This window comes from Numida meleagris, chromosome 22 (assembly GCF_002078875.1).
Source record: "Numida meleagris isolate 19003 breed g44 Domestic line chromosome 22, NumMel1.0, whole genome shotgun sequence".
Lineage (NCBI taxonomy): Eukaryota > Metazoa > Chordata > Aves > Galliformes > Numididae > Numida > Numida meleagris.
In genome coordinates, this window is record NC_034430.1 from 1,924,461 (window position 1) to 1,945,316 (window position 20,856).

Here is a 20,856-nt window from a genome sequence, read left to right on the forward strand (position 1 = left end):
TGTAACAAGAGGAGTGAAATCAGACAAAAGTGGGAGAGGTGAGGATGCGTGGGGTCTTTGCAGGTGCAGTAGTGTGGCTTTTCTAGGCTGGCGTTGTGAGTTTGTTTGCAATCCAGAGAGGGACTCCTAGGTTGGGTGTTGTTCAGTCCTATGTTGCTTCTTGCCATCCTTGAGTTTCTACAAGGAGCCTTGTGCAGAGCGCTTCGGTTCCTGGCCACTGCTGTTTTGGGGGAGGGCAACGTGGAGCAGGGAAGTGCTCGACACTGTATGTTGTTGTGTGTGAGCGACCCGATGCGTTTGTCTGCTTGTCCTTATTCCCTCCCCGTTTTGTTCTGCAGGTAATTAAATGCCCGTAGCGTGGATCTTTGCTCCGTTGGCATGCTCGGCTGCACAGCGGCTCTTCCAATAGCTTCTCTTCGTCCGCCCCATTGCAAGAAGATGGCGAAAGCAAACATTACCCGAGACATCATCCACAGGCAGATCAAGGTGCGTGGGAGCTGGGTGCCTTGCGTTGGGTGCAGAGCGCAGCGAGTCAGCGCTGGTGCTGGGTTGTCAAGCACCCGTGTTGCCTTCAGCTCTTAAGGGATCTCTGCGACTTGCATATTGATAAGCTGTATAAGAAGCTTAACGGAACAAATGTACAAGGCCTATCATCCTCCTTAATGAGGTGCTGGGGCAGAGTGTGGCATAACAAGGATACAGTTCTTCTCCCTGGAAGGAACACACCAAACTAGCTCGACATTAGCAGATCAGTTCCTTTAGAGTACAGCACTGGAGAGACCTGGCTACTTGTGTTTGGGCAACACAAAGGACCCTTAGCTAGCTTCCCTCATGAGTTTTTTGCCTACTTCTTTGTGCTCTTTTCGTGTGATCTTGCCATCAAAGGTATTTCTGACTGTAGTAAGGCTAATGATCTCTCTCTCTGTCCCCGTCTCCCTTGCTTGCTGCCTGTCTTTTTTCTTAAAAGAAGTGGTGTGTTTGCTTCCTTTGTGTAGGAAAAAACTTCAGCTGTGGTCAGATCAGTCATCTGGTGGCTGCATTAGTGAAATATCTCCTAACGTGAAAGGACCAGCTACTGCAGACACAATAGGCAATTATTGCTTAGACTGGGAGGCCTTAAAGCATTTGCAGCTTTGCTGGTAATCAGCATTCATGAAAGTGGTCTGCCAGTGACTAGAATGAGGCACCAGGAGCTTAGATCCCCCAGTTCACTGTGCAGTTTGGTCCCAAACTTTGCATGATAAGCGTGCAATTTAATCCACGTGCAAAGATATATGTTGCTGCCTAACGAGGAAGGGCTGGTTCTGTGGTTAGAGCGTTAGCCTGGGACTTCTTCACACCGACTGCTCTGTTAGACTTTCATGTGTGACCTTGGGAAGGTTGCTAAGTCTGACAGTTCCTTGTAGAAAAAGCAGTATCCGACTGCACAGAGCTCACAAAGCTCCTGAGGTTGCCATAGCAAGGCAATTATAACTGCAGCACCTCGCACTGGACCTGGGAGTGTTTTGGGAATGCTGTCCTTAAAAATACGTCCAGGGGTTTGAAGTTTGTAATGGAAGTTGCTACAAAAGCCCATGTGGGTTGGTTGGTTTGTTTCCTGTATCCTTATACCTATCCCTGTTTTGTTTTTAAGTAGCCTTGAGTGAGTGGAGTTCATTATTAACAATGATCTGCAGAGCTGCCATGTATCACACTCGTTCTTTGTGTCTGCCCTACAGCTGCCAACATGTTCCTAGCACCATAAGTACAAATTTTGACATCGTTGTTGTGACCTGTAGATGGTGATAACTAAGGCTTAGGTCATCTTCACCTGACTGCAGCATGTCATGGGGGGGACTGAGGCTGAGTCGGGTGCTGGGAGGGAGGCTCTCCTCAGACAATAGAAGTTCCATCCAAAATATGGCTTGCCTTCCCTTTTCTTCATGCCTGCCTCTGCGGTTGGCCTTCTTTCATTGAAGCCATCTGCTAACGCATCTGTGAACTCTGGGAGATCACAGGGGAAACAACTGTCCTGCTTTTCTTCACCTTCATTCGTACTGACGCAGTTCTGTGGCAGCTGTTCTCCTCCCAGTAGGACAGGCCATGCTGTGGTGCTGCAGCTACGTGCTCCTACCCCATTTCTGATGAAATAAACCATCTCAGATGCTGTCCGATCACATTCCCCAGTACGTTTCCCATTGGTGGTGGTAGACTTGGTGAGCAGTGAGGATGACAAGGAATTGCTGAGGTTACAAGGGCTTGACTCAGGTTGCAAAGTGATCTTTTGTGCTTCAGGACAGATCCTGTGCAATGACAGACTTCTCAGCAGCAATAATCCAGTACTGTGGACTCAGGAGTATGCAGGAGTCCATTGGTTTTGAAGTTGTTGCCAAGGGTTCGAGATGGGCAACCTCTTTATCTTCCATTTCTGGCATGAAGTTTTCAACTTTGTCTTGGTGTGGATGCCCTCAATCCTCATCTTGGCTGCCCAGCTGGAGCCTGACAATTAAGTAGACACCATTTCAAACCACTCCAGGAGCAGGGGTTACAAACTACCTGCCTGGAGATGTGAGTGATGTCTTCCTACATCAGGACATGTCCCCAGTGCTATGGACACCCCAACACTTGGCAGGGTCCCGACTTGATTTGTACTGTTCATGAATCCTTTCTCATAAAGTTTAAAAAAAGTAAAGACCTTTTGTTTGCTGTAGTCGGCGTAACGCTTCTTTGCTTCGTGCAGGAGAGGGGTGCGCTGGGCTTCGAGCGGCACTATCACGTCACCGATCCGTTCATTCGACGCCTGGGCCTGGAAGCAGAATTGCAGGTAAGTGGGCAGCATTCAGAGAGCAAATAGAGCTGCCTGTTCAGTTTACTAGGGAAAGCACAGCACGCTGGAATGTATGGAATTCTCTCTTGTATGGGAGAGAGATGCCGACTGCTTAGTCCCTTAAACTGTCTTAGAACCAGGAATAGCTCTGTAAGATCTTGTGTGGGCTTTCTGCATTACCTAACGCATCTGAAGAGCCTTTAGCTAGCGTGCACCAGCTAACCCCAGCAGTGGGTTATGGAGAAGGCAGCTGTGAACTGTTCTAGGTATTCGTCTGTAATGCTGAAGCATAGCATTGTCTAAAGAATGGGTTCTTGGATCGCAGCCTGACACAAATCTTGGGGTTGTCTTGATTTGGAGGAGGAAAGAATTCTTCAGTCTCCCTTTTCAACCACAGCTTCAACATCAAATGCTACTCAGTGCTCTCCGAGTCTTTCCTGTTGCAGTTGTGAGCTAATTTGGCTGACGATGTATGATGCAGTCACCCAGCAGCAAGGTGCTTCTAGAAGAGTTATCAACAGTGCATTTTCCCTGCAATCCCAGAGAACCTGTACATGTAATTTGTCAGCCTAGCCAAGGGCTGTTGAAGCAAAGTCACCTTTCTGTGCACACAGCAGGATTTCATCAGTGGCCTCTGAGACTGAACTGCCATTACATCCAATGCTACGTTGCTGTTTCTTTTGTTTCATTTTGCCTATTCTACTCCAAGTGCCTGTAGCAAGTCTGTCTTTTCTGGAGGTGCTCATCTGCCATGTGGGTGTTCTTTAGCAGGTCTGGAACAAAAAGCTGCGTGTATCGGAAGTAGTTATGTGTTGTCTTAGAACAGCTCTGAAGTTTGTGTAATTCTGTCTTCCCCTTTTCTCTCAGGGTCACTCTGGGTGTGTCAACTGTCTGGAATGGAATGAAAAAGGAGAGTAAGTATGCGACTTGTTTTGGGGGATCAACAAACTGACAGCCCAGGTTCTCCCAAGGATGTAGGTCATGTTATCATAAGCAACTGCTTTCCATCCCTGGTAAAGTGGGTGAGGGCTCAGACTCCCAAGTTTTGGACTGAAGTAGAGCTCACACATTAAAGAAGCTGAATTTTGTTAACTGTGTCTGTATGTTATTGTGAGTGTGGCTTTCATGAGTTCAGAGGGGAAACAGTCAGACTAAAATGGGGAGATTGAAGGCAGCTTCTCTTAAGTGGTATTATGGATTATAATGGATCTTTGGGATTTGTCTAGCTGGTAAGAAGTGACATTTCCCTACCCCCTTCACCATGCTGTTAAAGGCTCCTTGCTGGGAGCAAATACATCAGGAAAGGAGGCAGAGCATTTGCCCCTCCCTGCACTTTCAGAGCAACACCAAACATGAGAGCATTTCAGTTAACCGAGTGGAACAGAGTATCTGCATGAGAAATAACTGGATGGAAGGAAGAGCCAATATTTCTTGACATGCCTCTTATAAAACCCAAGCCCACTGTCTGATAGTCTTCAAAATTATTTACCAGTGGAAATTTCATGTACTTGTGAGAGATCTGGCTCCAAGGAAGTAAGTTTAAAACAGCTGAGGGTGCAGATGTCAGATTCTTTTGCTTCAACAGAAGATAGATGTACAAGGCAAAGATAGATGTACAAATGCCTTGTAATATAGCTGCCACACCCTGTGCTTAAAAAGCAGCCTGTGAGTCACTGAGTGAGCCCTGCCTTGGGACTGCTTGGGCACATCCAAAGTCTGGGGATGAATAGCTTGGCTTGAGTTCGGGCGTGCTGCAGGAGCCCTTAATGCAGCCAGGCTGATAATGAAAATGGAGGTCCTGCATTTTGTTGTTGACCAAATGCTCCTGGTGTTTCTGCTGTGACATCCGAACCTGCGGTGAGCTGGGTCAAGATGCTAAACCAAGAAAAAAAAAAAACAAAATACAACCTTGGTTTATTTTGTGTGGAATTGCTGTTTGGCTGGTTTAGCTCCCTGAGCTGGCTGATATGTGGGAAGTATAAAGAAAACATAGCTGCAAAAAGAGGGAGGAAGAGGGGTTTCCTGGACCTGAATTAACTTAATGACTGTCTGTGCTCAGACCGGTCTTAGGAACTGATCACAGCTCAGAACAGAAGAATATGCCATGCACGTTTCTTTTTTCTTCCTTGTAGCTTGTTGGCCTCTGGCTCGGATGACCAGCATACCATTGTCTGGGATCCTCTGCACCACAAGAAACTCCTTTCTATGCACACAGGACATACTGCAAACATCTTCTCTGTCAAGGTATGTGATTAGGAGGACTACATGGGTAAGAGAATGGGCAACCGAAGGAGCAAGAGAGTAGCTCTTTAAAAGCTGCTGGGAAGTATTTTCATGCAAGCAATCCATTCTCCTGTCCCCAGTCATTTAATAGTTCCAATGTGAGGAAAAATGGCATTACTTCTATTACCTGTGCTTCTTAGTTTATGCTCTCAGTTCATGCAGCTCCTGAACTTGGCTCCTTATCTCTGTAAAGTCAGAGGGAAAGGTTGTAGCTAATCAGGAGCTGAAGATATGTGATGAAGAAACCATTTTGTGTGTTACTGTCAGTGGAGACTCTTGAATGTGCATAGCAGCGTATGTGGAATATAGTTTGAATGTCACATCTGTCTTCCCCAGTTCTTGCCGCATTCGGGGGATCGGATCCTCATCACGGGAGCTGCAGATTCCAAGGTGCATGTCCATGACTTGACTGTCAAGGAGACCATCCACATGTTTGGAGATCACACCAACAGAGTTAAACGGATTGCCACGGCTCCCATGTGGCCCAACACCTTCTGGAGCGCAGCAGAGGATGGGCTGATCAGGTACAGAGCTCATTCTGCCCTGAAATGAAGTGGATAATAATCCACTGCAGTATGTACTAAGCATAAATTGAAGGAGAGACTGTCTCTATACTGTGAGCTCAAGCTAATCTCTCCCTTTCCTGAAACTGAAAGGAGTCATCTTGAAATATAGATTCCTTTGATAAATGTTCTACGCAGCTGATCTGTTTTCCTCCTCTGAAGGTCAAGCCAAGAAAGGAATAGCTGTATCAAATGGAAAGGAGGAATGCAGATAACACCACTGTGGTGATTTGGTGGCCTTCAGTTTGGTCACCGTGGAAAGCTACGCTCTCTCTTACTGCTGTTGCCATTACCTGGTGAGATGGATTGCATGACTCTCTCCTCCCTTTGCAGGCAGTATGATCTGCGAGAGAACAGCAAGCGTTCAGAAGTCCTGATAGACCTGACAGAGTACTGTGGGCAGCTGGTGGAAGCCAAATGCCTCACGGTCAACCCCCAAGATAACAACTACTTAGCAGTAGGGGCAAGTGGACCCTTTGTGCGGCTCTATGACATACGCATGATCCACAACCACAGGTAACAGCAACTGGCTTGTGTGGTCCTTACTATTAGACTTGAGTGGTACAGAAATCTGTCCAAGGCTTTGGTGGGAAAGGGGAGTTGCACTCGCTAGTCTCACTGTGCTGTTTTACTCACTCTTTTCTATCACCCAGAGTCTTTTTCATCTAAGCAAGTACATGGGGTGGTGGTGTGAGGCAGGTCTGTGATTGCGCAGCTGCACAGGCGGGAGGGCTTGCGCTTGTGTATGAACAGAAAGTGTTAGCAGAGCTCAGGCTTCCAGCAGCTGAGCGCTGTGATTGTAAGATTGGTCTTCTTTCTGGCTAGAAAAAGCATGAAGCAGTGTCCTTCAGCTGGAGTGCACACGTTCTGCGACCGGCAGAAGCCTCTCCCGGATGGTGCAGCGCAGTACTACGTGGCAGGTACTGGGATGTGTACTGGGGGTGACTGATGGGGCTTCAGATTAATGCCTGACTTCTGCCCATCACACGAGAAACCACAGCTCAGAAGAGTGCTTCCCTAATAGAGGCATATTCTACAGAATTGTAGATTGTTGTGCTTCTGTGCTGTGAATCCTTGCTTCTGCTACCGGCCCACTTTCCCTGACTTGGCAGTGATGTGTGTTGGTGAGCTGGCCTTCCTCTTTGTCTAGCATAAATGTCTTCAGTGTCTTTGTGTCAGTTTTATTGCAAAGTCAAGGACTGGATAACCTGAGGACTCTAGACATTCTTCTGGAACTGGTCCCAGCAAGGGTGGTGTTTAAAATCTTCTTGGCACAGAAGTGAGGAGTCACAAATGCATTGTCTGGGCAGTGTTGGTGGCACTCTTCTCCAGTGCTCATTGTTCATGATTTTTCCCCAAAATGTCTGTAGGTGGTTGCTGTTTTTTTGTTTTAACGTCTTAGACCAACACGTCCAACAGACCAGTGTTGACAGCCTTGTTTCTGATGAGTCCCACTAGAGGATTTCTTAGGTCCCCAGAATTGGTCATGCAACACATCTGCTGTCTGAAGCAAAAGAGCCCTTGTGTGAGCTGAATATTTAGGAGCTTTGGTTTGATTGTGCTAAGAGGGAAACCTGATTAGACAGTCAGACATGGAGGTGTTTGGTTGCGGTTGGCCACAAATCGCAGAAGCTAAATCCTTAGTGAATGCATAAAACCAGGATGTGCTGGGTTCTGCAGACTTCAGTTGGGAAGCTAGTTGAAATCTGGTCTTCCTTTCATATGGAAGTAGCCTTGCAGAAATAGCATGTGCAACATGTGAACAGGCAGCTCCGTACATCTGAGTGTTTGGGTAACTGGTGGAAGGATGCAGCAGGCAGTGGTAAGGAAAACTTGGTGCTTGTGCTTTATGCTCTTGCTCTCTGAACAGCCTCTTGTAAAAGGACGGGGCTGGTGTAGGACAGAGACAGCAGTTATGAGTTGCTCTAATCCTTTGGACCCCTTCCCTCCGCAGGGCACCTTCCAGTGAAGCTTCCAGACTACAACAACCGGCTGAGAGTTCTTGTGGCTACATACGTCACCTTCAGCCCCGATGGCACCGAGCTCTTAGTCAACATGGGAGGGGAGCAGGTGAGAAGGTGGTGAGAGTTTGGCAGAAAGCTTCACGTGCACTTGTGTTTGTTGGGTCGCCCCTGATTGTCTTCAGAATGGGTGGAGCAGCTTCTCTGTGGGTAATATCATTGGGTTTTAGGCTTTTTTCTAATGCATTCAGACTAAATGCCTGGCATTGTTTGTTATGCTATCGCTGATAAAGCTTATGTGGCACTTTGATCTGATTTTACAATCTGGTTTTCCCCCTCTTGATGACAGAGAAGAGTTCTGGAATTGACCTCTCCCAGCTTAGAAAAAAAATTCATAACTCATTCCTGAAACATCAGACTGCTCCTGTAGTGCAGTCTAGTGAATAAGGAACTTAGAGAAGCAAAGGCCTTCACCTGGGATATTGATTGCTTTAATTTGAAGTGCTGGGTGGTATTCATGGGTCTTTTGTAAAGTCTATCAGTGAAATGAGAAGATCCTCCTGACAGCGTTAATTTGCACGGGTTAAGCAAGAATTTCCCTCGTGAGCAGGTTACTCTGGTTGTCCACTACAGATCTTTCTCTCACTTGTACTTGCTTTCTTTGAGAGAAGGTACCGAGCTCCATGAAGTGTAGATCTGATACAGACTGACAACTCCTATACCAGTACCATTTTTCAATCAGTGCTTCACAAGGCTGCTTGTTCTCATGAAATCTTGGCTTCAGCGTGGAGAGACCGAGCTTTAGTGGACTGCTTCTTACCTGCCAATACGTGTTTGATTTGTTGGTGATCACTGTGTTAATTAAAGGGTTAAAACATCTTCTTGGAGTTTGAACTTTTTGAATGGATTGGTTTGTACCTTTTGAGTAAGACAAGGCTCCTGTTTCTCAGTGGTGTCCTTTATAAATCCAGTGCTGGAATGCAGCAAGGCACTGATGCTGCTGTGATTTTATGTGCACATGTCTATAAACAAGATAGAAAATTGGAAATATTACTAACATCAATGTGGAACCATCTAGCTTTGTTTTATTTCTGTCCCTTGAGCATCTGTGTATCACTGACTTTTTGCCTTCTCTTTCTTCTTCTCTTAGGTCTATTTGTTTGATCTAACGTACAAACAGCGGCCATACACCTTCCTGCTCCCAAAGAAATGCCATACTTCAGGGGGTAAGTGTGATGCTGTCATGGAATTAAGTGGAGGGCAGAGTGAAACCACGAACTGCACAGCTCTTTTCAGGGTGCAGCCCCCATCTGGGCAGGCAGGAGGGCAAGGAAGTAGGGCACGGCTGTTGCTGGGCTATTTCTGCATTGCAGTTTGTACTCTGAGTTGTAAAACTCTTACACATCGTGACAGAATTCTGTGAAAACGTGTGTCTTGAGGGGAGAAATGAGCTGTTGAAAATTGTTTGCGTGTGTGAACTGGGGAGAACGCTTAAAGCTGTACCTAAAGGATAAAGCAGACTTTGTAGAGTGATTGAGCTCCTAGTGCCTTGCCTTTAAGTAAGGGGGAAAAACTTTGTGTATAGATAGACATAAAAAAAAATGGTGTAATGTTTTTATTTTATATAAAATGTAGAATGCAGCTGTTATCCCTTTAAGCACCCATTAAGAAGGAGACAGAACAATCTCTTTCCTGGTCTAAGAATCTGGCCTCGCATTAGCCTCCCTCCTGCTGGTAAGGTAGTTGATTCAAAAAGCCATTTACTTGACAAATAAGTAAATCCAAGAGCCTTTTTATTCCTGGCCCTGTTTCTTACAGGGCCTGTTCGTACACAGATACTGCAGGCACTATGCAGTGAATGTCTAGTGCTCTATCCCTGGGGCAGAGGCCGACTCTCTCTTATCAGGGAGTGTTCCCTGCTCGCAGAGTTCACTCTGTGTACTCAGCTCGCCTTGGGCCTTAATCTAGCACTCACATCCTGGTAGCAAATAGATGCCCTGCCTGCTGTTCTTCTGTCCTGAATGCCTGCGGGTGAGCTGTACTGTGGTATCTGGTGAGGTCATTCTTTACATGGCAGGAAGAAGTTTGAACAGGTTTGTAGTGGTACAGTTTCAGCAAACGCTCCACCCTTCTGGGTACAGAAAGTTCAGGCAAAGACTGTGAGAAGGCAGCACCTCTACTTCATGTGCATGCACGTCTGCACACCGAAAGCTCTGAGCTGTTGAGCTGAGTGGTTGGACAGTGTCCCCAGTTTCCCAGCCTCTGAAGTGGCTGCAGGAGCACTCCCAGCTGCAACGCAGATTGCCGTGTGTAACACTTGAATATTTCCTATAGACGTGGCAAGTGATGTGGCTGCGTGACCCCCAGAGGATTGCTTCAGCTTGAAGCTGTTCCCTGAGCAGTAGGGTGAGGAAAGAAAGAAAAAGTTTCTGGATGTCCCTTACTAGATTTTTCCAGTAGATCTGTTCATCCTCTTTGTTCTATTTCTGTAGAGATTTTGTGGTAAATGTAAGAAGACGAATCAAATCCAAGTGGCTGGAAGACAGTGGGGTGTGCAATTGTGGAAGTGTGTTTCTTTCTGCTCTGAATGATACTGAGGCATTGGTTCAGCGATGCTGTAAAATAAAACCCCAGAGATTCAGGGATTGATCTGTGTAATCCGCATTGATGCATAGCACGTTTGTATTCTTTTTTTTCTAACCTTTAGAAGTGCAGAATGGAAAAACCTCTACCAATGGAGTGTCAAATGGCATCCATCTCCACAGCAATGGCTTCCGCTTGTCAGAAGGAAGAGCACACGTGAGGTATGGCAATAGATCTACCTCAATGACAGCCCGTGGCTTTGGTCACATCCCCTTCCTCCTCTCAGGGCTGGGTGCTGCTAAAGGTGTGAAGTGCCAGCCCACTTGCTACCTTGACTTGAATGTCAGGTGGTCCCTGTCTTAGGGGCTGTATTTCCTCTTGGTGTGTGGGCAACGAACAGGAGTCAAATTGGACTACAGCATCCTAGGAGAAACATGGTCTATCAGAATTTGTCACCTCTTCTGAGGAATTACTGGAGGCAAAACTAAGAAATGACTTTCCGAGCCTGAAAACAAGGTGTTCTTAGTTGTCCTGAGTGATTTTACTTTCTGACTGACAAGAACTGTGGTCAGATACATGGGAGTGGCTGTCAGGCTGAAAGAGCTTTGCTTCCCTTGGCTGTTTTTTAGGCACCGACTTGCTGCAAACTGAAGCTGACAATTGCTTTACAATAACAGCAGTGGTGTCTTTGCTCTTGCAGCCTGCATGTGAACTAGGAATAGATGGAGCATTCCTTCTTGCTGTCCCTGCTGGGTTTTTTCTTGCCCCTTAAGAGCAAAGTGCAGTTGGGACGAAGCAGAAGCAGACACACAGCACGCCTTGCTGACTGGTTTTCCTCCAGCAGATGAGATGTGGTTACAAGTCAAGGCACAGTCACTTGATACCATATATGGATTGTCTAGGTTCTACCAAAGTCACTTTGTTGAATGTTTTCAGCTTGCTTCCTCTAGATGGCCCCTCCACTACGGCAGCAGAGATGCTCATTTTGGTTTGCTGAGCATGGGCCTTGTGCAGCCCTGTGAACTCAGATGCTTGGTTTCCTTCTGAATTTGCAATCTGTTATACGTTGCTGAAGGAAGTGTGGATATATATATATATATATATATATATGTATAAAGCAGTCAAAGCAAGGATGTGTCTATGAAGTCTGAAGAATGAGACACTTGAAATACCCACTGTTAAATTTTGAGTTTATGTCTGTTTATGAAGAAAAACTGGAAACTGTCAAATGATGGTCAAGAGGAAGCCTTTCTCCTAAATTCAGGTTATTCAGGTGCAGGGTCTCTGAAACTTCTGATATGAGGTAATGCTTGCTGGCCCCTGCAAAGCTAGAACAAAACACTGCAGATATGTAACTGGGGCAAAGTGTTAGCAAGTGAAACTTACCTGTACTACTTTCCTCCTTTCTCTTCAGTCCCCAGGTGGAGTTGCCTCCATATCTGGAGAGAATCAAGCAGCAAGCCAACGAGGCCTTTGCTTGCCAGCTGTGGACTCAAGCCATCCAGCTGTACAGCAAAGCGGTTCAGAAAGCCCCCAACAATGCCATGCTGTATGGAAACAGAGCTGCTGCCTACATGAAGCGCAAGTGGTAAGCAAGCAGAGCTCTGTGGGACGTGGAATATCAGAGCTTAGTGTTGCAGGCAGTGCTGGTGTTTGACATCCAAGTACCACAAATGCCATGCTGTCTGCTGGGGAGCACCAGGCTTCCTTATGCATAGGGTTGTTGGATCGAGCCTGAAGTGCATTGCTTCTGGCGTAGAACAAGGGGATTGTGCAGCAACACGTACTAGAGAAATTGTGGCCACAGATACCGTGCAGGTGAGCACACCTGGTAGTAGCTCATCATTTTGCCCCCTGCTATGCTGAGTAATGTTCTGTTCCTTTCCTGTTTAAAAGGAAACCAAAATCCACTTCTGAATAACAACATTATGGATGTCTCACAGGGAGTTGGTATTTCTTTTAATAGCTCTGTTCTGCGTTAGAGTATGTCTGTAAACTTGTTCTCAACGGATGAGACAGTGGTTGCTGTACTTCATGTTATTGTGTGTCATGATATAAGATAGTTGTAGGACTGCCTGGAGTTGCTTTGGTTGCTGCTTGACCCAAGTGCTGCTGTTGGAGACACCAGTGGTGGTTCCCACGTCACCCCAGCTGACCCATGTTTGTCTCAACTGGAAGCAGACCTCTGTGAGGGATTAGGCAAGGTGGCAACTGGTGCCTCAGAGTCTGGGAGAGGTTCTGTCTTGATTGTTCTAAAATACATTGTTAGTCTCTGCAGTGGGTAACGTCCTTTCTGACCAATAGCCAGAGCTGCATCTGCAAGGTACAGCTGAGTTATTTTAATATCTGTCCCCTTGAGCAGGGTAAGACTGAGCAGTGTGGCTCACTATTAACATACTTAAAATAACTGAGGTCCTTCGTCTACATTTGCTTTGTGAGGAGGAAGTCCCTGGTATGAATTTTCCCATCTTTTTACCAAGATAAAGAGCAGCCAGCAGCTGTGACTGCTGGTAACTGGCCTACTGGGTGTTCTGCAGAAGCAGACATTTGGGAGATGCCTCAGAAAGGCCTCAGTGTTCTTAGGGAGAACAACAATAGGTTGGGATGAAGGGATGGAAGATGGAAGCTGAGTGCTGATCTCAGTGAATGACATTTTTCTTATAGGCATCATTTTTCCCCAAGTATGTCGGCAGATCTGAACCTTTCTGCGTGTCAGCCAGTGCTTGCTACAGTTTTCAGTAGCAGGACGATGTGAAAATGTATTCACAAAGGGTTTCTGTGGTGTGCAGTGATTAGAATGTAAATGGTGCTGTGCTGATACCTTCTCAGGTGTAGAGGAGATGTGTTTTTCTGCTAGGAGCAGCTACTGGTAAATGGCAGAGGAAAGCTGGGATGTCAGTGAGGAGAAGAGTGAAGCAGTTGGACTGAGACCCACACTGAACCACCTTGAATCTCTAAGGTGTGCTTCATGTTCAGGGCAGGAACAGCTATAGGCCACCCTGCAGATTGCTGCTGGTCTTGCTTTTGTTTCATTCTGAGTAGCAGAGAGGTCCTCCTTCCAGAAAAAAGGAAGCTCTGGCTTCCTAACCTTCCCTTGCTCACCTTCCTTAAGATGCTCTGCATACTCTGCAGCACTTCCAAGACTGTCCTTGGAAAGCTTGCTCATTAGAGCCTGCTGCATCGCTCTCCAGATTGCTTTCAGCAGTTTGTTGGGGTGTCTGGGATTGGTAGTTCAGTTTGAGGGCTTTTTGAGGATGGTGAAGCAGTTAATGGCCCCACTAGCTCTGAAAATGTGAGGTACCCATCTGTCATCGCAACAGGTAAATGCCATTACCTCTTTATTAGAATAAAAGCAATGTGATGCTGTGCATTCAGTCTCCTGGCTTCACACACAGTACTGCAAAGGTAGATGCAGACCTCAAGAACTGTTTTTTCTGCTCTGCTGCAGATTTTATGGACAAGGTGCTTCACCTTTGGTACTGTACGTGTGAACTGTAATTGGTAGCCAATACCCACCTAGATATCTCAGCCTTTATTAATCTGAATTGAGAACCAGCTCACAAGGCTTGTCATGTCTCTCCTGCTTCCAGAGCACAAGCAGAGGTGCTTGTACTCCTACCACCATGGAATTTTGGGAAATCAAGCATAGTCACCAGAAACAGTCAATAGGACGTAAAAATTTGTTACAGTACCAATCTCCTGCAGTGTTTATGTCCCATACCTCAAGTTGTTTTTTTTTCCCCCCCATAAAAGTGGTAAAAGACTGCTGCTTCAGGTGCGTACCCACCAGGACCGTGAAGCCTGGTGGTTCTTCAGTTCCCTCCCAAGGGCTGTGGGTGGCTGTGGGCAGGCAGACATGCTGCCACGCTGAGCGTCCACACAGGGGCACGCGTGAGCTGCCGTGCTCCGAGCAGCCCCGCTCGCCTTGCAGCAGAGACCTTGCCTCTGCTTGGCCAGAGGGCTTGTGCATCCTCCATCTTCAAAGGACTTCCCTAAATGTGTTGTTTCACTGAGCTCTGTTCTGCCGGATTTAAAATGGCAGGTCAAGGCTTGCCAGGCTTCCCTGCGTGGTCACCGTGCAGGGCTGCCTGTGTACGCATGGAGATGTGTTCAAGAAGCTGGCCTTGGTCAGATGGTGCCCCTGGGACACAGCAAATGCCATTAACATGTGAGCTTGTGGTTTGTCTGCTTGCGCAGAGTGCTGGAAACAGCAAGCTTTGGAATGAAGCAAGGGCTGGGAGGTAGCAGTGGGGAATGTATGCTTCTCCTGCCTGGGCTATCTAATCCACCTCTCCCTTTTCTTCAGGGATGGGGACCATTATGATGCTTTAAGAGACTGCCTGAAGGCCATATCCTTGAATCCATGCCACCTGAAGGCCCATTTCCGTCTTGCTCGCTGTCTCTTTGAACTCAAGTACGTGGCAGAAGCACTGGAGTGTCTGGATGACTTTAAAGGGAAGTTCCCAGAACAAGCACACAGCAGTGCCTGCGATGCTCTCGACAGAGACATCAACGCAGCCCTCTTCTCCAAGAGTGATAATGGTGAGTGCTACTGTTCCATGTGGTTCTTCAGGGTTACTGTAAAATCTAATAAATTGACAAGGAGTTTTCTTCACCTGCCTCTGTGAAGTAAAGCTCCAGCTTCTGAGAGGTTGTTACTGTGCACAAGAACTGACTGTTTTTTCCTTGCATCTGGTCCTGGTTTGTTCTTGAGTGAGAGTACAGTACGCGGTCGTCTTTTGTATCTAGGAGATAATATGGAAGGAAGCTTGTGCTCTAAGCCCTCCTCCCTGATGAAATTGTTGAGCTGTTCCAGGATGCTTTCTGTTGTGCAGAATGTGTTCCTCCCCAAATGGTGATGAGGGAAATCTGTTCTTCTTTCAGCTGAGGACAAGAAAGGCGGTGGCCCCATCCGGCTGCGAGCCACAGGCCGCAAGGATTCCATCTCAGAGGATGAGATGGTGCTGAGGGAGCGCAGCTACGACTACAAATTCCGATACTGTGGCCACTGTAACACTACTACAGACATCAAAGAGGCCAATTTCTTTGGCAGGTATGTTGGCAGAGCATGATAGGGATGCAGGACAAGGGTATAAGCAGCAGAATGTTCTCATCCATTGGATAAAGCCTCACGCCTAGGCCTGAGTGACTGTTGATGAGGTGGTGCTGGCCCTGGGTTGCAGGGCTGAGAAAGCTGACAAGCTCTCATCCTTGTGTGGCTGCATGAATAACGGGTACAGTAGCAGATCCACAGAGGACTCAATTGGGCTAGCATTTCAGAAAAGCCATTTTAGGATTGAAAATGTGAATCCTGGGGATGGAGGGAACCAACACGGAAAGCTTTATCCATAGGCATCAGGGTGGCAGCCTACTGAATGTAGAAGCCAGCTGTCTGCTAGAGACTGGCTTGGGCTCTGAGCTGTGATCTCCAGTCTCTGCTCCTTTCACCCTAGCAATGCTCAGTACATAGTCAGTGGGTCAGATGACGGCTCCTTCTTCATCTGGGAGAAAGAAACCACCAACCTCGTTAGAGTGCTGCAGGGAGACGAGTCGATTGTGAATTGTCTCCAGCCTCATCCCAGTTACTGCTTCCTGGCCACCAGTGGCATTGACCCTGTTGTACGACTGTGGAATCCCCGGCCAGAGGTAAGAGCCCTAGTAAGACTGTCTCGGTGACATGAGAAGTAACACGGACCCATCTTTCCTTCTGGGATCTCTTGATGGTTGCAGCAGCTGTAGCAGCCCCTCTTTGCCCTTCTCCCTGCCTTGCTGAGTTCTCTCCCTTCTCGTCTTGCAGAGTGAAACCCTTAATGGCCGCGTGGTAGTAGACATGGAAGGTGCTTCCCAAGCCAACCAGAGACGAATGAATGCGGACCCGCTGGAGGTGATGTTGCTGAACATGGGGTACCGGATTACAGGACTGACCAGTGGTGGGGCTGGAGGCTCAGATGATGAAGACAGCTCAGAGGGGCAAGTCCAGTGCCGGCCCAGCTAAAACAGAACTGCCTCTCCTTCCTCTAATTGTTTGGCTGAAAGGGAACCTAGTTTCCTTGGTCCTGAACTTTCTCTGATGAATGACTGCACTGTATCGCACTATGCACAGAGTAGGACAAACTGGCAGGGGCAGGAGCGGCCGTCTCCTTAAACCATTACCACCACCTCCTCCTTCTCCCATCACGCTACTGAGCAGCATGGCAGTGCAGTCTGGGGTTTGCCATTAGTGGATCTTAGTCCCAGCAGTGGTCTTTGAGTTGTCTGTAAGCAGTGTAAGCTGGTGACTTTCTCCAGAGCTGCTGTATGACCTGATACAGAGCAGTGTTGCCTGTGTTCATGCATTTGCGGAAGGGATGTTAAATTCCTGAATAAAATGCAAACCTAGGGCAGGGGTTATGGAATGAATTTACTGCAGTGATCTTGGTCTTGAAAGCCTGGCCCTGCTCTTACGCTACCAGCCTGTCTAGAGGCCTCTGGTTTAGGGTTGTTGGCCATGAAACACCTGTTTTGTCCCATAATGTCTGTCTTCTGGCTTCCATCTCTAACATGTTGCCATCATACGTGGCTGTGTTGTATTAAGGACTGGATATTGCCTGTCTTGTCCCTGGGCGTCCGTCTTAGTTGATGAATCAGTGAGGGCAGCTCAGCAGGGCAGGATGTGCTTGCCCGGCTCTGATGCTTTCTTCTGTGGTCTGCGAACCTGTGGAGAAAGGTGACAGTAACAGGAGCAGGTCTGATCAGAGGCCCAGGACTTGCACAGCTAAAGCTGCTGAGGAAAGGGGCTGGTAACAGCACTATTCCAGAGCTTCTCTCTCTATTGCCCAAAACCTACGTAGCTGTATTCACCTTCTACTCTCTTTGTCACCAGTGTTGGAGCTGAGAACGTTGCCACCACGTACATGTTGCGACCGGTGTTTTGAGCTTTTAGACAGCAGCATTTCTATGCAGCTGGCTGCTCTGTCTTGGCTGAGGTGGGCCTTCTCCGCCTCGCTGGTGTCACATCTGATGGATTAGTGGTCCTCTCAGGAACCCTCCTTCCTCTTCCCATTCTCCACACACTGGCTCTGGCTGCAAGGCCAGGAGTACGCCTAGAAATGCAGCACTGTACTTCCATTCCTTACCCTGTCGTGTACCATGCAGCTCTGTTTTCCCCTCTTGCAGTTGCCAAACACTAAATATCAAATAGATCTTACACAGCCGTGCTACAACCGAATCTGAAGAGGTTGTTTTTTTTCTAGGACTATCAACTAAGACCAAAGAGCCCCTGGAGATCTTAACTGCTCTGCGCTGTCTTGTGTCTCTTACTGCTGAAGGTCTGAACATGCTAGCCTTGGTCCCAGGGGTGAGATGTGTGTCTGGGAGTATGTGAGCATGTATGTGTGCTGCATTAGGGCTGTTCTTCCATGTGGTGCAATCCCTGGTCTTCCTGTTCCTGCTGTGGAAGGATGAGAGGCCTCCCTTTCCTCCTCTGGCTGCTTCTGGCTGCCAGGCGTTGATGAGACAGACTGCACACTGCTGACTGATCAAGGTAACTGGCTTTTTCTCCCTTCCAGAACAGCCTTTATGAGAAGAGCGAGCCTTGTGCAGGAGGGAAGGAGGTCACAGTCTCGTAGCTGGCAGCATCTCTCAAAGGATGCTTGCTGTTCCCTGCAGAGAGGTACCCCCCCCGCTCTCTCCCTGCAGTCGCAGTGAAGCTAACTGGGATCTGATCTCTCCCCTCAGACAAAGATGTCCATCTACTCTGTCACGTGTGGCTGAAACCGAGCCTTAGCAAGCCCCAGTCGTGTGGGAGCGTGCCCCTTGCCACCAGGAAACAACTGGCTGCCCTTGTGCTCTGCTAAGCTGGGATGGCAGACTTCTGTTTTTCGGTTCAATCAGGCTCACCCTCCATCTTCTCTTGCTGAAGCAGAGCTCTCCTAGGTCAGACGGTTACTGTCACTTGGCTGCTGGGGGCATGTTTCCTTGTTTTCACGCAGTACCAGTGCAGTAGATGCGACTCCTTGCTCAGTTTGTTTGGCTACATACATGGTTTCCCCCACCCCAAGTGTACCCTGGCACTCAGTGCTTTTCAAAACCCAGAGGCAGCAGAAAATTCTTCTCACTTGAGTGTCTTTTTGATGTGGTCTGGCCTTTTCTTTTTTGCTCGAGGCTTTCCTACTAGATGCATCCCCCCCCACCCCAGACAAACTTTTTTTTTCCCAGCTTTTGGTAGGCAATGTCTACAGACTTGATTTCTAAACAGAGACTGAGATGGAAAGCTCTGAAAAGAACAGACCTGTCCCTCCCCGTTCACCTTTTGCTGTGGCAGCTATTTTTCGTTGTTTTTACCTTTGTGAGACAGTGCAGCTCTTTTTACCTGCCAGTTGCAGTGTGAGAGCTATAAGATTCCCTGCCTCTGCGGCGGATTGCTTTTTCTTAATGGCTGCTTTGATTAAAAAGATAAATAATAATGGGAGAGAAGGGGAGAGAAAAATCTTTCTGCCTCTAGCCCCTTTTCCCCTTGTTGCAGGCAGATCGCCTGCTTTGTCGCTTGTTAATGAGGAATTTGTATTTATTGGTGAAGGAAAAAACATGCTGGGGAAGTAGGGAGAAGATGTTGCTTTATTGACCTCTGCTGTTTACTTCGACCCCCTCTTTGGGAAAGCTTCTTCCTGCTCTTTCTGGTTAACTCTTTCTAGCCTGGGATATACAGGGATGCCTCCTTTATTTTTGTATTCTAGCAATGGACTCTCTGTAAGGAGACTCTAGGATTCTCTTAGTGTTGCAATGACCATTATTTGTAGCCTTTTCGAGTACTAAAGATGATCATCTCGTAAACTTTGCCCCTGCAGTTGTAGAGGTAACACACAAGCCTTACTGCCCTCGTCAGAAGGAGCAGAAAACTTGTTTCTCTGGTCCCTGGAAGAGAAAGGGTTAAGCAATTAAACAATTCTTTGTTCTAGTTCTTTCTTGGTGTCATTTTGTTGGGGGGGGGGGGGGGTTGTTCTGGCTTTGTTCCACCTTTCTGCTCTGTGGAGGTGGACAGGGGTGGGCGGAGGGTGGCCTGGTTGGGCTGGATCCTGTCTGTTCTGGTGGAGAACAAAAGTCCCTGCAAACTTGATTGGGAAGGGGGCTGGGGAGCCTGAAATGTGGGTAGCTGCTGAGAGAGCGCTGGTGTTAGCTCATCCAGGTGTGGGGACTCGGGTCTGTCTGTGGGGTGAGAGCCAGCGCTGTGCTGGGCGCAGAGTCTCCCTCTGGCTTGGTTTAGAACTCAAGCTGTGAATGCTGGGGTGAGGGTGAGAGAGGCTGCCTGGAGCTTGCTGGGGAAGAAAAAGTGATGCCCGCATCTTACGGAAAGATTAATGGTCGTGTCATGGAGTTATTTTCTCAGTATCGTGTTACGTCAGGGTAGAGGATAAAACTGATAAAACCACAGCGTGGTTGGGTTGGAAGGGACCTCACAGATCACCCCGTTCCAAGCCCCCTGCTGTGGGCAGGGTTGCCCATCAAGCGCCAGGTCGGGCTGCCCTGGCCCCATCCATGGCCCTGAGCACCCCCATGGCCCTGAGCACCCCCAGGGATGGGGCACCCCCAGCTGTGGGCTGCAGTGCCGATCTCTGGAGCTCGTAGGCAATAAGCCTGAAAGCATCCAGCTCTCAGCTCCTGCTGCAAAACCTCCCAAATACTTCCCTGCCCTCCAGGCAGCGTAGTGCTGGGCCTTGAGTTAGAAAGCCAGCCTGCTATTTTCAGAATCCATTTGAACTCTTCTCTTAGGAATTCCCGTTAGGCACCTTTCAGCTGAAGGCCTTTTGGGGCCTCTTCGTTTCAAATCCCGTCTGATAAAAATTATGGCTTTAAAAGACGGCTCTGCTCTAACAAAGCAGTGTGCATCCACAGCTGGAATTGGCAATCAGCTAATTAGGTCAGCTCTTGGTCTGAATGGCTGGACAAAGAGGAAGCACGGAAGGGGAAGCCGTGTGGTTGAATTGTGGGTGGAAATGGCAAGAAGGACCTAGAAAATGGGTTTTATTTGTAACTTGAGTAAGAGGATTGGGTTGGAGGGGGAGTGGAACAACGGCCCTACCGATGAGCTCACTCTTCTCTGTTGTAACTGTTTGCAGTGCCAGGAACAAGTCTGCAAAGGGCTCAAGATGGCTCCTGTCTCTGAGCAAAATGGGAGCAGGATGTCAGAGAGCTGCCTGCTGCTGCAGCGAGGAATTAAGTCCTCTGCATGTTGTGCTCCTTGTGGCTTGTTCAGGCCTTGTTGCTGCAGGAGATGAGGCTGATGGGCAACCCCTCTGGGGCAGGTGAGGAGGAAAGGTGAGATTTTTTTTGTGGATTTCACAGCTGAGAAATCATTGTGACCTGCACTCAGCTCTTAAAGCTCTTCCACCCTGTGCCCTGTGTCCCTGAGAAGCTGCTGGCTTTCCCTTTAAACATAAAAGTTGCCCTGTGGACTGGCTGCGTCTGTTGGAGAGGGAGAGAGAAGGAAAATACGGCTTTCAAGTGACAGGGAGGCAGAAAAGACCTGAAGGTTAAAGCTGAGGGGTGAGATGGCTTAGAGGCATGCTTTTGGGGTGGGTGGCTGAACCTGCATACGTTCTTGCGCTGGTGAGTAGCACCATCATCAATACAGATGAGAGTGACGTTTCTGGTTCACGCTGAGTGATTAGAGGCTGTCAAATTG

General features: G+C 47.9%; 1 protein-coding gene across 1 annotated transcript; it reads left to right on the top strand.

The window, feature by feature from the left end:
* Nucleotides 320-19,131, top strand: WDTC1 (WD and tetratricopeptide repeats 1). The gene is made up of 15 exons (XM_021375267.1): nt 320-486; nt 2,720-2,803; nt 3,674-3,720; nt 4,939-5,050; nt 5,426-5,613; nt 5,986-6,168; nt 6,478-6,572; nt 7,607-7,722; nt 8,764-8,839; nt 10,321-10,417; nt 11,611-11,784; nt 14,503-14,738; nt 15,081-15,249; nt 15,650-15,842; nt 15,994-19,131. The coding sequence occupies exons 1-15, from the start codon at nt 379-381 to the stop codon at nt 16,189-16,191; spliced, it is 2,076 nt and encodes a 691-aa protein (XP_021230942.1). The 5' UTR covers nt 320-378; the 3' UTR covers nt 16,192-19,131.